This window comes from Fukomys damarensis, unplaced genomic scaffold, assembly GCF_012274545.1.
Source record: "Fukomys damarensis isolate Sample0158 unplaced genomic scaffold, DMR_v1.0_HiC HiC_scaffold_15, whole genome shotgun sequence".
Lineage (NCBI taxonomy): Eukaryota > Metazoa > Chordata > Mammalia > Rodentia > Bathyergidae > Fukomys > Fukomys damarensis.
In genome coordinates, this window is record NW_022900927.1 from 44,445,740 (window position 1) to 44,463,692 (window position 17,953).

Genomic DNA, 17,953 nt, shown 5'->3' on the forward strand with positions numbered 1-17,953 from the left:
AAATGTACCAAGTCCACCAGCCAGTCTGAGTTTTAAATTTTCATATTCCTTTAGATCTCAAGTAAAACAATCAAAAACTATTTAAAACTTTACAAATAATGAACATTTTATAAAATAATTGTTTTCTCCATAAAGAGCCACACAAACACAACATGCCTTAATATAAATAAAAATAAATAAATATTCAAAACAGATTATAATAATATTTAAATATATTTTAGTGATTAGTAACTAAAGAAAATATATTTATTATTGAATATGACTGAACACTTAATTATACTCAAGAAACAAGTTTTCAATGTCATCTTTTCCAAGCATTTCTATAGAATCAGAGAATAGGTCTAATTTTATTAAGTAGTAAAATAATAATAAATAATGATTAAAAAGCTGCCATTCTGCAACTTATAAGTATATAATTCCTCTTATTAGTAAATATCAGCACAGCAAGTGAGAGGATAAAATATGAAATAAATTGATTCATCTATGTACTATAAACATAGGAACATATCTTACAAAAGAAGGAAATATAAGAACTGTAATACAGTCTAATAAATATCTGGGAGAGAAGAAAAGAAGTAATTAACCAATAGATTCTGGAATACAGAAATTGCTTCCTTTTGCTTTTAAAGAACAGGTTCTAAGGGTGCTATTTTGTCAGTGAAAAAAATGGCACTATGTATCTTAAAATATGTTATTTATGAACTCCCTTGCTTTCCAACAGCTGCTGAGTCCATTTGCCAATTTTGCAAGTGCTTTAAATGTTCCATATTATATATGAATGAAAAGATACACTATTGGTTTCCTGACAGATGCAAAACAATCTGCTTTGAGCCTAAAATAAGTTTATTTTTAGTCAGAGAAATGTTTCTCTTGCAAATACTCCATTATAAGGAATAGATACACATAATTCTCATAAGGTGAAGTACAAAGTTGGATAGATGTGTATTCTAATCGTACAAGTACTGAATTTAACATCAAGGAGAGTATTACATACTTTTAAGATGAAAGTATTTAAAATATACTTGAGTTTTGAAATAAACACTTTGGTAATTTAGAATAAACTTTTTATTCTAGTGCAAACTGAAAAATTTTATACTCATTTTAACTTGTAGCTCATTATCAGCAGGAAACATGAGCACAGAATTGTTTTCTGTAATACCAGGAAAGTACTGGCTTAGTTTTAATTGTTTTGATTTTGATTATTCTCTTTTTAATTCTCTGCAAACAATGATTAGGAAGAAATAAAAGTCAGAAAGAGGAGGAAAAAGGTCTCCAAACTTACTTTTTCTTAAGTCTTCTATCCTTTTCAGCTTGTGTTCCAAGTTTGCCTAATCCCAGAGATTCCTGAGCTGCGGCTTCCGTTTCCATAAAGCCTCCTGTGAAGAAATAACCATTCAGATTTAGATACATACATCGTTTCAATGCCGAAAATAAATCCTTAAAATGTTATCTGAGCAAGTGTTTAGTACTACATTTTTTGGATTGTTAATATTTACATACACAGCATACATGACATGTTTACATAAATACTAAGAAATGAAAAATAAACAAATAGCTTTTGATGTTTCATCCAGTTGTTTAATAATTAATGTGAATAATAACAAATATCCCTTGTATACTGACAAAATGCTTAAACATACAGTACCCAAGGTTCAAGGTCAATTTTTCTACTTTTCTTATGCAAAATAGAAGTGAATAATTCTATGATGTACGAGATTTGTTTACTTATTAAACATGTAAAATATTTGCCATATCTTCTATACAATGAGATGAATGGTAACCCATTGAATAGAAACTTGGTGTATGTTTACAGTTCCAAGACGAGAGACTGGAGACACATTTGCTGACTTCTAAATGTTCTCCATGTCCTGCTACTGGAACTTTGTTCTGTTCAGCTGGTTAACTCTTAGTTTCTTCTCCAGAAAACTCAATCCAAGAATTTCATATGTTCTGGGAAGGGTTTCTTAAGAATAGCTTTTACCTAATAGGTCACAAATTATTTGAATTAATTTTGGTATTATTGCTTCAGAATATATAATATATTCACTTAGCCATATAATGAAAAAGAAGCATTTTATGTGCCTCATAGAACTCCTTGTTTTATGCTTATTTCATTACAGACTACTAAAAGTATAATTGATTAATAGATTATCTACTGTTACTAAAAAGAGAGGTCTTAATACTGAGTTACTTCCTCTTCAGTATTCAATATACAGGAAAAAATAAGGTTAAACTAAATGAAGGGAACTAAGTGAATGAAGTGAAATTCACTAATGTATATATCAGTAGATGTCTACAGTTCTACTGCAGAGAACTTTCACTCTCACTGTACTAGACACATTCTACTCAAAATCTGCAAGACTTGACCAAGTTATAGTTTTTCTTTACCAGAATGAAATAGCGAATTTTGTCGCTACCGTTTTTCCTAATTTATTTTTGCAAATAATTTGTAATATAGGATATCATCAGTTTGGTAATCTTGATATAAGTAAGTTAATTTCACTGCTGGTAATTCTGTTACTAAACTAAATAATTAAAAGAAATTTCCCTTTGATTGATTGCTGTCAGGATTTAATTCAGGGATATGAATTTGGAGGATCAAATTTTATTCATTATATATGTGTGCAATTAATAGTGAACTTTTTATTATGAAAGATTTTCACTGTTGCTATTATCAGGAAAGCCATCCACTGACTAAAATACTTTTGGGGAAAACATTTAAATGTGAAATTTTATATTATGCATAATAAGTAAAAGGTTTTCTCATTTCATTTTTCTCCTCTGTACTTTGCCTAATCATACATCCATAAGTTATCATTCATCTGGAAGTAACAATAAAAATATTCTCTTGAAAAGGAATTGAATGATTCACTTAAAAGTTACAAAATTCTCAATCAGTCCATATGGTTTCTGATTCAATAAATGATGAAGCACTTCACCAGGTGGTAGCACTAACTGTTTTTTATTTTCTAAGCCAATAAAGAAAATTTAAATTGCAATTTATTTATTTTTAAGAACAAAACATTTAAATGGAAAAAAAATTCGAAACTGAAAGCTCCAGATGAAACAATGAAAGCTCTAGGAATATTTTGTGAATAAAATTAAATATTATAAATTTCTTATGATAAAACTATTAAGAATAAAAACATGAAGATTTAAGAAATACTGACTACTCTGAAATCCAATTGCTTTGTTGTGAAAGGAGTTAATACATAATTGGGGTTATGTCTTGTTTGAAAATGCTAAATCAAAAATGATGTTCGAGACCAATCACACACAAGACAGGGTTCTCAAGCAGTGGCAAAACTTACAGGAAGTGTAGCTTTTTGGCCCAGGCAACACATTTATGGGTGAGAAAGACATTTCTCCCTAGAACTGACTCAACTGCCCAATGTATCTTAGGTTCATCTTTCTACATATCCATCCAACCAACTGCAGAAAATGACCTCAGCTAAATTAATTTAGGGATTCTTTTACTCTGTGCCATTTCTAAATACAGTGAGAGTTTGTCACTTTCTTACCAGCTGTCAGTCGGCTCACTAGGCACTCCTGAGCATGTGTAATGTGGCTAGTCCAAATATGTACTGTCAGATTTTGAAAGTGCAGCACCAATAGTAACCTATTTAATAATTAATTTTGTATTGATTACATGTTGAAATGACAATATTTTATATGTCTGGTTAAATAAGCTATACTATTAAAATTAATTTCAACTGTCCTTTTCATTTTCCTAATGCAGTACTAAAAAGTTAAAAATTACATGCAAGGCTCTTATTTGTGTCTTTTGTTAATACTGGATAGCACTAGGCACTACTGATTCTCAACTGGAGACAGTATCAATTCCCAAGGAGATGTAAGTATTTGTACACATTGTATAGTTTTGGGATATTGCTGTGATGATGAAGTACAATGGGTGTACATTGGACAGAGTATGAGAATTCTAAATAATTTCAGTAAGTAGGGAAACTTGTCAGATCTTGGGGAGCAGCTGTGTGGATCAGAGTGGTGCAGCTGCAGGCATATTTCAGCCAGGGCCCACTGGGTGAGCAAAAAGTTGTCTCAACAAAGACACAGCAGACTGCATCTGCTGAAATGAGAAGACTTTTAAAAAGTCTCAAAACCAGATGTTCAGACCACCTAAGGCAAAGCCAAAGGGAAATGAGATGGGACAATCTGATACTAAACCACCCGGAATCCCTGAAACTGGCGATGAAAGATGATCTAGACAAACTGAAATCAGAAATAATTTCTCAGATAACAGCAGAGATTGTGCCCATAGTGCAAGACACGATTAATAAATCTAGAGCAGACACAGATTTAAAAAAATAGGGGAGCTGAGAAACATGATGGAATCATTAACAGCAGAGATTGTGCCCATAGTGCAAGACATGATTAATAAATCTAGAGCAGACACAGATTTAAAAAATAGGGGAGCTGAGAAACGTGATGGAATCGTGATATAGGAAACAAATGGAAGCCATAAAATAGATGTAAACAGATCAAAAATGCCACTGAAAGTTTATGCAGCAGAATGAGCCATTAAGAGGACAGAATTTCAGATATAGAAGATAGGATTGCAATTAGTGACCAGGAAAAGAAAAATTTCTTGGGGATCATGAGAAATCAATCCAGCAGCAGCTAGAAGATGCAAAGAAGAATAACATAAGACTAATCAGTGTCAATGAAGAAACAGGAGAGAGTGCAGATAACAAGAAAAAAAAACCTGTTCACAAACATAATGGCAGAAAATAACCCAAGTAGGGGAAAAGAACTTGACATACAGAGATATATGTGAGGCATTTAGGACTCCAACTAGCTGTGATTAAAATAAAAATATCTACACCTAGTTAATGATAGCTAAGATTCCAGAAACTCAACAGAAGAACAAAATTCTACAAGTAGTGAGAGAAAAGAAACAAATCATATACAAAAGAAGACCATCATAATCACAGCAGACTTCTCAACACAAACCCTCAAAGCAAGAAGAGCTTGTAGTGATGTATCTCAAGCCCTAAAGAAAAGCAGCCTCCAACTCAGATTGATGTGCCCTGCAAAACTATCTTTCATAATTGAAAGGAAAAAACATGAGACAAAAATAAATGGAAACAAAGCTTTGGAAAATGGGGTGGGGTGGAGGGATTGAAGGGAGGGCAGGGGAATGAGGAAAAAATAAGTATCAGGATACATCATGTAAAGGTACAAGTTCCCAATGATGAATGTAATGTATTATATACCTAAAATTGTCAATAAAAGAATTTCAGAGAAAAATTTAAAAGCAAAAATACACCCTGCAAAATAAAAACAAAACAGATGGAGAAATAAGAAATTTTCATGACAAAGAACACTTTAGGAACTTCATGAATACCAAAGTAACAATCCAAAAAAATTCGAAAGAATATACTAGGAAAAGACAATGAGGATCCCAACCCCAGGAAGCCCAGCAGAATGAATCCATCATGCACAACAAAAAATTAAATGCAAAGGGGGAGAATCCAATGAAAAGAAAAGTCACGACAAGAATAAGTCAATATATATCAGTTATAGCCATCAATGTTAACGGTCTCAATTCACCAATCAGAAGAAACAGACTGGCAGAATGGGTCAAGAAGCAAGATCCAACAATATGCTGCATATAAGAAATACACTTAATTCAAAAAGAAACTCATAAAAAGTTAAAAGGTGGAAAACAACACTCCATTAGACAGGAGAAAAGAGCACGAGTAGCTATCCTCTTTGTAGATCAAGTGGATTTCAAACCAACAGTGATTAAAAGAGACAAAGAAGGACACTGCATTCTTGTAAAGGAAACAATCCAAGAGGAAAAGACAATCATAAATATATATGCACTAAACCCTAGTGAGCCCAAAAGGAACACTAACAAACATGAAAAAACAAGTAAGCACTAATACAATAGTAGTGGGGGACCTCAATGCACAACTTTCACAAATAGTTCAATTAAACAAAAAATAAACAACAAAATGCTAGAACTCAAACTCTTAACAAATGAACTTAACAGATGTTTACAGAGTGTTCCACTCCACAAAATTAGAATACACATTCTTTTCAGTTGAACATGCGTTGTTCTCCAAAATAGAACACATATTTGTTCATAGAACATGTCTAAGTAAGTGCAAATGAATTGAAGAGATCTCCTGTATATTATCACACCATAATGTGATTAAATTGGAGATCAATAGCCAAAAAAAAAAAAAACTGCAAGAATTTCATAAACTCATGGAAATTGAGCAACACACTCCTGAATAACCAAAGGGTAACAGAGGAAATTAAAGAAGAAATCAGACAGTTTTTATAATGAAATAACAATGACAATACAAGAAATCAGAATCTATGGGACACAATGAAAGCAGTCTTATGATGGGAATTCATAGCAGTGAATACTCTTATTAGGAAAACAGAGCAAGCTCAATTAAACAACTTGATGCTGAACCTCAAGCTTCTAGAAAAAGAAGAGCAGGACAAACCCAAAGCTCATACAAGGGAGGAAATTATAAAAATCAAAGCAGAAATCAATGCAACGGAGACTAAGAGAATACTACAAAAAAAGAAATCAATGAAGCCAAGAGTTGATTCTTTGAAAGAATAAATAAAATTGACAAACCCTTCACCAACCTTATTAGAAAAAAAAAAAGGCCCAAATCCATGATGTTTGGAATGCAAAGGGTGAAATTACCATGGACCCAGCAGAAATCCAGAGAATAATCGATATGTACTTTGAGAACTTCTATACCAATAAAATTGAAAATAAAGAAGACGTGGACAGATTCTTAGGTAGGTGTGAATTACCAAATTTGAATGAAGATGACCTAAAAATTCTAAACAACCCAATATCAATCAATAAAATGGAAACTTACCAACCAAGAAAAGACCAAGTTATGATGGTTTTGGTGATGAATCCTGTAAGACATTTAGAGAGGGACTGCTACCATTACTCTTTAAATTCTTCAATGAAATTGAAAGGGAAGCAATACTTCTGAATTTATTCCTGGAAGCAAGAATCAGCTGGATCTCCAAAGTAGAGAAAGACCCAACCGAAAAAGAGAACTATAGGCCAATCTCAATAATGAACATAGATGCAAAAATCCTTAACAAGATAATGGTAAATAGAATGAGGAAGATCATCAAGATCATACACCCTGACCAAATGGGATTCATCTCAGGGATTCAGGGATGGTTTAACATATGCAAATCATTAAATGCAATAAACCATATTTGCAAGGCAGATGTTTTTTTGTTTTGTTTTGTTTTTGTTTTTTTGTACCAGGAATCAAACTCAGGACCTTGTACTTGCAAGAGAGGCAGAAGAACCACTGAGCTAGATACCTGGCCCTGTAATACACTATATTAATAGAGCCGAAGACAAAACCATATCATATCAATAGATGCAGAAAAAGCATTCAACACAATCCAACATTTTTGATAAAAAGCATCCAAAAATTGGAATAGACAGTTTCTACATCAATCTGATAAAAGTCATCTATGAGAAACCAATAGCCAACCTTAAGTAGTCAAAAACTGAAATTTTTCACACTAAAGTCAGGAGCAAGACAAGGATGTCCACTATCACCACTCCTGTTCAATATAGTTTTGGAAACATTAGCCACAGCAATTAGACATGAGAAAGAAAAGGACTAAATAAAGGAAGTGTAGAAGTCAAACTGTCATTATTTTCAGATGACATGATACTCTATATAGAAGACCCCAAGAACTCCATCAAATGTCTTCTAGACTTAACCAAATTCATCAAAGTAGCTGGATACCAGTTCATTACACAAAAATCAATAGCTTTTCTGTACATGAACAGAACAGCACACTCAATGAAAGAGAAATGGAGCAAACAATTCCTTGCACAATAGCATCCAAAAAATTGAAATACCTAGGAATCAATCCAACCAAAAGAAAAAAAAAATTAAAGAGCTCTACTCTGAAAGCTATAGCACTCTGAAAAAAGATTGAAGAGGATATGAGAAAACAGAAAGACACCCCTTGCTTGCATCTCTTGGCCATCCCTTCCAAAACTTATATAGATTCAATGCAATCCCAATTGAAATTCCAGCAGGACTTCACAGACCAATCCAAAAATTCTTTTGGAACAAGAAGAGACCTAGAATAGCAAAAGCAATTCTAGGCAATGAAGACAAGGTAGGGGGTATCACATTCTCCAACTTGAAACTATACTACAAAGCAACTGTGATGAAAACATCATGATACTGGCAAAGAAACAGATAGGAGGGCCAGTGGAACAGATGAGAAGATGCAGAAACAACTCCAGACACACTTAGCCACCTCATCTTCCACAAAAGAGCCAAACACACTGACTGGAGGAAAGATAGCCTCTTTAACAAATGTTGCTGGAAAAATAGTGTTTCAACTTGAAAAAGATCAAAACTAGACGTATATCTCTCACCATGCACTAAACTAAAATTGAAATAGATTAAAGATCTAAACATTAAAACAGAAACACTAAACTGGCTGGAATGGAGATTAGGTAGAACCATTGAGACAATGGTATAGGAAAAGATTTCATGAAAAATAGCACAGTTGCACGTAAACTAACACAATCAACAAGTAGGATGTCTTCTTCTTAAAAAAAAAAAATGCTTCTGCACTGCAAGGGAAACAACCAACAGTATGAAGAGACAACCCACGATGAGGGGAAAGTATTTTCATGAGCTGTTCCTCAGACAAAGGTCTACTATGTAGAATATATTAAGGACATAAAAGAACATCAGACCTCTCAAATTTAAAGACCCAATCCAAAAATGGGCACCTGAAAGGAACAGGTATTTCTCAGACAATGAAGTAGAAATAGCAAATAAACACATGAAAAAGTATTCAAATCACTGGTCATTCCAGAGATGCAATTGAAAACACCAGTGAGAGTCCACCGCACCCCATAAAGAATGGTTGCTATCAGGAAATCAACAATAACAAATGCTGGTGGGGTGTGGTGAAAGAAGAACCCTGCTCCATTGCTGGAAGTGCAGACTGGTGCAACCACTGTGAGAATCAGTATGGAGATACCTCTAAGAAACAGTATTGGAAATTCCATTTGACCTAGCTATTCCCCTACTGGGTATCTTCCCCAAAGAATTAAAAGAATCATACCACAGCCACAGGGATATATGTGCACCCATGTTCATAGCAGCACAATTTGTAATAGCTAAAACATGGAAGCAGCCCAGTTGCCCATCAATTGGACACTGGACAAAGAAAAATGCATGTTTTTAAATAAATGGAATACTACTCAGCCATAAAAATGAGAAATTTATAGCTAAATGGATGCACATTGAGGTGATATTCAAGTGAAATAAACAGGGCACAAATGTATAAATACCAGTTTCTCTAGTGTGAGAAACAAAGTATAAATAAGGACTGAAAGTTATAATTGATCATGTGAAATAGGAAGAAAAGGGCAAAGTAAAAGGGGAAAGGGGTGGGGTAGGGAAAAGGAAAGAAGGGAATAGAATTATGAGAAAATGAAAAAAATGGAAACAAAGTCTTTGTAAATAGGGAGGGATCGAGTGGTTGAAGGGTAGGCAGGGGAATGGGGAAAAAAATAAGAACCAAGATATGTTATGCAAAAGTGCAAATTTCCAACGATGACTGTCATTATATTATATACCAATAAGATTAATTTTTTAAAAACTGGAGAAAGTTGTAGTTTAAAACAGCAAGAGTTCCTAGGAACCCTGGCCTGTGAAAGCTAGAAATTACTCATTCTTCTAGGTATTTCACTAGGAAATGGTGCAAAAAGAGCATAATTAATCTGACTCCTTTCATGGCCTGAGGGACGCAGGCCTGAAAGATTTGTTTCATGATTTGGTAACTAGATAATAGAATGTCTATCACTTTGTTGCCCCCATATTGCTGGGCATACAGCATTTTTGGCCTTGATGGCATTCTCTAGGCTCTCTTTCAAGCACATTTACTTGGTAAAGTCTTTGCAAAGCACTGACTGTTGGAGGTAGGACCCTCTCTAGTGTGTGAGGTGTCCAGTCAGGCAATTTTTACAAGTTCCTTTCTACATAAAAAGTTCCTGTCACCCCAAATCAATAGGAGAACAATTTCGTGATCCAAACTTTTATGTCTCCCTCCCATTAAGAGGTAGCAAGTGATCCCTTTTCTACACCACGCCCTCCTGAATCCAGAATTAGATCACTCACCCAGAATAACTCCTAGATACATGCTGGTACTTCCCTTCACCCTGGGTAACTGTTTCATATAATATATGGGGTAGAGTGTCAGGAAGATGCCAGAGATCTCAGGTGACAACTCATGATGCCTTAAATTTGAATATTTTATAGATAATTCTGACACCTCATTCATCTTTCTCAGATTGAGATAAAGTTTACCCTTCTATAACTTTAACACTTTGGTTCTAGCTTTTTATCTTCACTCTACAATGAAAAAACTAACAACTCTTCTACAGAGCACTTCCTCAAATTTTTGGAATCTGGAAGGTCAGCAAGGCAAATTAACATACCATTTACCTATCTACTCTTCTTAAATTTCAGACCTCTGCATCAACCTAATACTATCCTCCAGCCTGTCTTCAAATATCTCTTAAAGTGTAGTAATCAGATCAGATATCTTTTGACTATTGTCTTGCTATAGCAGGGTAAAATGGAAAAGTGTTTTTCTTCTCTCTTAATACTTATATCAGTTAAAGTGGCTTAAATGTATTGATCACATTTACCATAGAGTCAGATGAAACATAAATTTTTCTTATTGAAAAATGCTTCCAGGAACTGTACTTTTAAGAAGGGATAATTTGGATCCTACTTTCCTCAGTTTTTTGATGTAGCCTTTGGAAGTAACCCTAATTTTTCTCACTTATGATCCCTAATTATATCAGTAACCTAGCATTACGTACTTGTACTGTTGAAATGCTTTAGTCCAAGGAATTGGCAAATGTGTTGACTAAGGACAGGACAGAAGGAGTCCTAGTCTTACTGCTACAGTCCTTGAAGATGTCACTCTGCTTATCAGTGCTATTAGGGTAAGGGTTATTTAACCAGTTATAAATCACACCTTATTTTTCCACAAGTCAGACCCACTTTTGACATTTTGTCTGAGGGAATGTCACGAGTCACAGTTTGCTGGCTGCCTTTGCTGATTATTTATGAGGTAACTTTGTCGAGGAAACAAAAGAGCTTAGTCTGACATGGCTATTTTTAACACAGTTTATTTCTGCTTCAAAATAGGTTAATGCCTTCACATAAAATTAAAAGTCAAGCTAGTCAGATTTCAATTACTTATGCATAATCACTGATCTCAGGGCTCAGAACCATGGGTCCTCATTGTTCTGACAGGAGAAATAAGGCAGGAGGAAAACTCTTCTGGGCCAGAAACATACCAGTCTTTTGTTTTAGTTTAAATATATAGGTTTTTTAACTTTATGTATTATGCATCTTGCTAAATCTTCTTTATGCCAATATTCACGCTTCAGTGAAACCTCCTAAAGTTCATGGTTGGTGTTTTGAACTTAACAAAAGCTAAATGTCTATTTGTTCATTCAAAGTGGGAATAAATAACTGATTTTGGATTTCCTATTCTTTTCTTCAGACCCTAAAAATCTTCTCGTGCTGCTGGGTATTTAATGCAGTATTAACAGCTATTTTTCTGGGTGAATTCTTTCTCTCCAAACAATGATTTGGAGGAAAAATGAGACTATTCCAATAGCTATACTTATTTTTTATATTCTATTCACATGAGCTTCACTTTCATTCAGATATAAAATCTAATTTTATAATTTCCCATTCAATGTGGGTAGTATTTCCAATAATAAGTTTATTTTGGCTGGTGGAGTTCCTAACACTGCTTTTACACATCTATACCACTTACATACATCTATCATTTGTTATATTTCTCTTTCTAACAAAATATTTTAAAAGGTTTTTGGTAAAGAAATTCCATTTCAGATATATTGTTTCTTTCTTAAATTCATATGATCATAAAATATGATTGTGAGTGTATTACTATGTTTAAATTGCTTTGTTTGTGCCCAGCCTTCTTTGTCCAAATAAACTTTTGTGTTAAGACTGAACTTGTCTTGTAGTAAAGTGTGAGGATGTTGGTGTCAAGTGTTTGACAGATGAGGAAGCAAAAACGTACTTGTGAATAACTCACTGCATTTTCATTGTTAAGGAGAGAAGAAAGATAAATCAATATCTGGAGATGATGACAGGATCAAATGACAACTTTTAAAATATAAATTAGCAATGAGTATGTTTGACCAATAACGGAAATGGCAGTTATTGCTCTTGAATGCATAAATCAATGGTAAGATAGTTCATGACCATGCTCACTGCTAGCAAGATGCAATTACATTCTGGATTTCTTTTAAAAGAATGATAACAGCAATATTTATCATAGCAATAATAATGTCTTTCAGTGGAATATCAAACCTACTTGTACACCCTTTCATCATGGAATCTGAGATACACAGAGAAAACAAAAATAAAGGTGAGAGGAGGAGCTAGAATCATATTCCCCAAAAGCATTCTTGTATATCAGGAGACTTTTCCCAACTTCAACTGTGAAATTCAGATAGGCTTGGCTCATATATATGGTTCCTTTTTCATATATAGTAGTTTAAAATTGATTTTGAATGCTTTTTTTAGAAGAACAAATTCTCACTGATTCACTTTAGTCTGTACCACTACCTGTTATTTTTAATTAGCTCATAATCTGATACCTCCAATAGATATTTTAATTTTCAACCCCTACTCCTGAATTATAGGCAATAATACTTTAAGTAAGAACTGTTAAATCATCTGTTAAGAATAGAATGAATTTTCCAAAAGACATATGAAAATCAAAAATTTACCATTACTACCAGGTGTTTCTTTTTTCTGTTATTTTTGTGATTTGGATAAAACAACACTTTGGATAATTCTGTAAGAAATTTTTGGAGTGAAATAATTTTGTTTGGTTTCTCTTAGCATTACACAATTGTTTTTGATTGTGTTGCTTCCTTTGAGTTATTTTTCCACATTTGTTTTGCATTTGTTTCTAACATATTTGTACAGATAATTATTTTGATTCTACATAGTTAGAAGTTATTTATCCAGTCATATTAACTGATCCTTCATATTTATAATCTATATTTTAACCTAAGCTTTCAAATTTTTATATATATCTATATAGATATAGATATAGATACAGATATAGATATCTTTTAAAATATTTTCCAATGTAGCTTACTATGAATTCTTCCTTTGTTGTTCAAATTTCTGATGGAACCAAAGATATCCCTTCATAGTAGTAGGTATATGATTTACTTCCTTAAAATTATATTTTATTTAAACGTAAGTAGCACAGTTGCTCTCAAATTGTTATAGTTTCTTCCCTCATTAACTAAATATTTTAAGAGTAATAAATCTTAGAATATAACTCAAAATTTTAAATTTCCTTTTAATCATTCTATGTCATCCTTTCTTTTTGCCTATTTTTATTTTTATTGTACAATAAAGAACACTGGTAGTGTCCCTGTGTCTTTGAAATTTTGAGCTCTATACACTGAAATTGAAAATACTGGTGTTGCTCCCCTAGATTACTCTGATGCATGAATCAACAGCACCAGATTATAGTTCCTGGATTTGAAAAGTTTTCCGTAGTACCGGCATATAGCTACCAGAACAAAGTTTACCTACAGGCCCTATCCCTTATCCAAGTTACTGTTAGGTTCTCTGTACCATTTTCTTTGGGTACAGATATGGTTTCCTGGAGCCTACTCCTGTCAGCACCCTCTTCTTATTTCACCAAGTTTATTTCCAAGAGAGAGGTTTTATTCTTTATTTAGCCAGAAGCACTGATTCACTTAAATGAGACCCCTATAAAGCTTCATGGGTATAGGTTTTGTCCTTGTCTTCCTTACTGGTATTTTGATTCCTACTTATTTACTGAGTTTGGATTCGATAATATGCCTTCTCTGCTGTTCTATGGAGTAAAACAAAAATGGCTCAGAGTTCAGAAATCTTTCAAAGTTCATGATCTGACCCCAACTTGTTTCTGACTTTGGTGGGATTGAGAAATATATAATTAAAATTGAGTTCAGTTTCATTTGTTCTGATCTAAAGAAAGGCACAGACACTAAAAACAGGAAATATGTACTAGGTTTCTAGCAGGCTTTATATTTTCTGGACTTTAAATTATACCTGGGATATGTGAAAAGACTCAATGATTTGAGAATTCCTCATCAAATACAAATAGAAAATAGAAATAGAAAAATCTAAGAGAGAAACAAAATTAAATAATTTTAAAAAGAATAAATTATAGAACAAATTAACCAACAACACTACTGTGAATTACACTATAATATATTAGAAATGAACATAATTTGATAAAGACTATAACTACCATCAAAGTAGGTAAAATAAATCCTAATGTCTGGCATGTGTATTTCATGTAAAAATAATTAGCTCCTCTCTTCTTTCCTTATGCAAAAATTTCAGTAGCCTAAGAAGTCTCTCTCCTGAGCAATAGAAATCATAGGAGGGTCTATCGCCGCTGCTGTCACACAGATGGCTGCACATCGTATTTTCATAGCTTTTGATTCTTTTGGGGGTTCCACATGTAGAAGTCAGGAAAGGCAGTTTTGAATAATATTACAGTTATAAATCTGCAAGCATAAATATCATATTCAGAAATTATTTTGGTGGTAAAGTAGGAAACCAAGTCTGGACGTTGAGGGATTACTTTTAAGCAATCATTCCTTTATTTGACAAACTCAGGTAAGTAATTGGAAATTTTTATATTCCTCTCACCATGGGAGATAGAAGCTCAATCTTTGCCCAATAGTGTAACTCTAAATATAAATATATGGGAAGACTTCCTCTTAAGGAGCCAACTGTATCTATTAGTTTGTAAATATCACCGATTGTTGTCATTTCAGATATTATGCATATACATGTATATGTGTGTATGTATGCTTTATCTTTTTATAAAGTTATGCTTAAGGTTATTTCAAATGTTCAAATCTATATTTTAATTCAGTCCCTGACAAAACCTGATTCTAGTACAATCCCTACTATGAGAAGAAGCCTCTCATGTCATGGAGATTATTAAAGGAAAATTGTGATAGCTTTAGGCAAATAAATCCTACCCTTCATGCTTTAGATACTACTTATCATAATACTTATTTTGACTTTAAAAAGTTCTGTTGGATTTTGTTAAGCTTCTCATGTTTTTTCAGCATTTCGGTTCTAAATTCACATAACAGCTTTTATACACAGCTACATCCCAAGGGTGGGTTCACTCAGTGGGTTTAAGCTGATTTTGAAACACTAGAATCAGGGTGAATATCTCAGTATTGAAAAATACTAAGACATTGTTTACTCACCAATAAAATAAAGATGACTGTAATCACACTTGTCTAGTAGGGTTATCGTGCCTGCCACAATAATTAACATTAAATAAATTCTGGCTATTCATTAACAGAGAAATAAAATGAAGATTTTATAATATTCTTTTACTGCACTGTTTATTTGGCATTATTCAGCTAAATGAGATTTATCAGATTGTTTAAATAAGAAGTTTGTCAGACAAGGAAGAAGAAATGCAAAGAAATGAAAGACAGAAGTGACAAAAATGACACATGCATACTTACGGAGTTGCCCAAGCCGAGCTTTCTCTTTTTTACCAAACAAGCGTCCTATTGAAGACTTGATTCCTTTCTTCTTGGGGGCTTTGTGAAGAGAGTCTTGGCTGCTATTGGCACTTCCAAGACCAAGGCTTTCTGGCTCAAGAGAGGTGGATAAACTACTGCAAAACACAAAGGAAGATGAACAGCTTATTTTGATGCAATATCCACAAAGCACACATGACTTGATTCCTTTATAAATATACAGTAGGAAGAACAAGTAGAACTTAAATGTTATTTTCTCCCTTTCTTTTTATGCTCCTGCTTAAGATATTGAAATATAGTTTCTCTAGCCTCAGGGGCCTGAATCTCCATCTCCAAATTTCCAGTTCTTTCCAGTTTTATTTCTTTTAGTTTCAAATTGATTTTCCCATTTTATTCTTTGGATAATGACAAAATAATCAATGAATTTATGTTAGATTAATAACTCCAAGTTAAATGTCATTCTATTATTCAGCCCTTAGCTCATTCTTTCTTTTTTAAAATAAAAAATTTATTAGTGCACACATATTTGCAGTACATCATGATTACATTCTTTCTGGGACTAAGCACATGCACATAAAACATCTTGATTCTTTGTCCATCCTTTTCCCCTCTCCTCCCTGCCCCTCTTCCTCCCTCCATCTCCTTTTCCTCTTTCCATTTGAGACAGATTTCCCTGCTTCCTATTATCTATCTTTTATTTTGTTCTTTATTTATATTTGGGATTTCTAATATAAGAGAAATCAGGAAATATTTCAGATTGTATGTCTAATTTATTTCACGTAACATTATGGTCTCAAGGTGCATCCATTCTCCTACAAATGACTCATTTATCCTTCTTATGGCAGAGTAATTCTCAAATATGTGTAAGTACCACTTTTTCTTTATCAGTTCATCTGCTGATAGACATATGGGCTGCTTCTAAGATTTAGTTAATATGGATTATGCTGCTACAAAACATGGGTACACATGTATCACTGCGACAACTCTCATGGGAGATACCTTGAAGAGGAATAGTTGGGCCAATGGAATTTCTAGTTTTAGTTTTTTAAAGAATCTCTCTATACAGATTTCCATAGTGGTTGTACTGCTTTACATTTTCATCAGCAAGGCAAAAAGGTCTCTTTTTCCCATTATGTATTTCTCAGAGTTTATCTTTCTAACCTTAAATCTAATAACCTATGGTAAAGCTAATTGTAAAGTTGAAGCTGCTATTCAAACATGATTTTATAGGATTTTTCTTTAGTTTCTTTCTCTCAGGTTTGAAGCCCTATTGGAAAATTATTTGAGTGGGATTAGAAGAAGGAAATCATACTCTGCAGTGATCATTATATATTTTTCCATACTTATAGTTTTCGAGTATTCTTTCAGATACATGGTAGATTGAAGTGATGTCTAGGTAATTGGTCTAGATTCAATTTCTGGTCAATATATTTGGTATGATAGTAATAAAACCCATTCAATACATATTACCAAAAGCTTTTTGAATTATAAATTTGATAACATTAGTAATATGTTATATTACCTTTACTTATACATCCTAGTTAATTAAAATTCACATTCTCTAACTTCAAAGCTTTTCAAATGTTATAATTCCTTTTTCTGAGAGAGTGAAAGAAATACATATCTCAAGCCTCTTTCCAAATAAACAATGGAAATTCATTTTTAAAACATCACACAGAAAGCCCCATTTTCAAAATACATTTGTTGTAAAATATCTTTAGAAGATAGGTTCTTATAGAAATCAGTGGTCTTTAAGTCATTATGTTTGTATACAGAAATGCAGCAATATATAAATCAGGAAGAAGATATATTTATGATGCAAATTACATGCTAGTATTTGCTTATATAGATTGTTGTAGAGACTCGTTTGCAACTTTGTATTCATGTAGAGAAGACAGCATAAAGAGTCACTGTGACTGATAAGATATTTCCCTATCTAGACATCTTTTCTTTTAACATTTTTGCCGGTGTACTCTTTCAAAAACAGAGCTTGGGGAGATGCTATCACAGGTAATGACACACAGGGCACAGGGCCGCCATTTGCTTATTAGCATAAGCACAGTCAGGAAGCTTTTCAGACCTTAATTATTTTTACACTAGTATCCAAATCTGTAGCCTGACCTGAGAATCTCCCTAGTTTTTAGTTATTATTCCTTGGCTCTCCCTCCAGCCCATCCTCATTTGAATAGGGAATGTCTGTTAAAAACGGAAGAGCTATTCTTACATACTATTCTCAGATATACTGACTGGTGGGCTAAGGATTAACTTAATGGTGCCACCACCTGCATTGCAAGCACAAGGACC

The 17,953-nt window shown here is 33.3% G+C and overlaps 1 protein-coding gene across 33 annotated transcripts in view; it reads right to left on the minus strand.

Moving 5' to 3' along the window:
* Ppfia2 (PTPRF interacting protein alpha 2) overlaps positions 1 to 17,953 on the minus strand; it is a 458,820-nt gene that overhangs the window by 57,547 nt on the left and 383,320 nt on the right. For all 33 annotated transcript variants that reach the window (XM_033763796.1, XM_033763797.1, XM_033763805.1 and 30 more), the window contains 2 exons: positions 15,632 to 15,786; positions 1,283 to 1,376 (listed from right to left, as the gene is read on the minus strand). In XM_033763796.1, the coding sequence (XP_033619687.1) occupies positions 1,283 to 1,376; positions 15,632 to 15,786 (249 nt within the window). The remainder of the gene's footprint in view (positions 1 to 1,282; positions 1,377 to 15,631; positions 15,787 to 17,953) is intronic.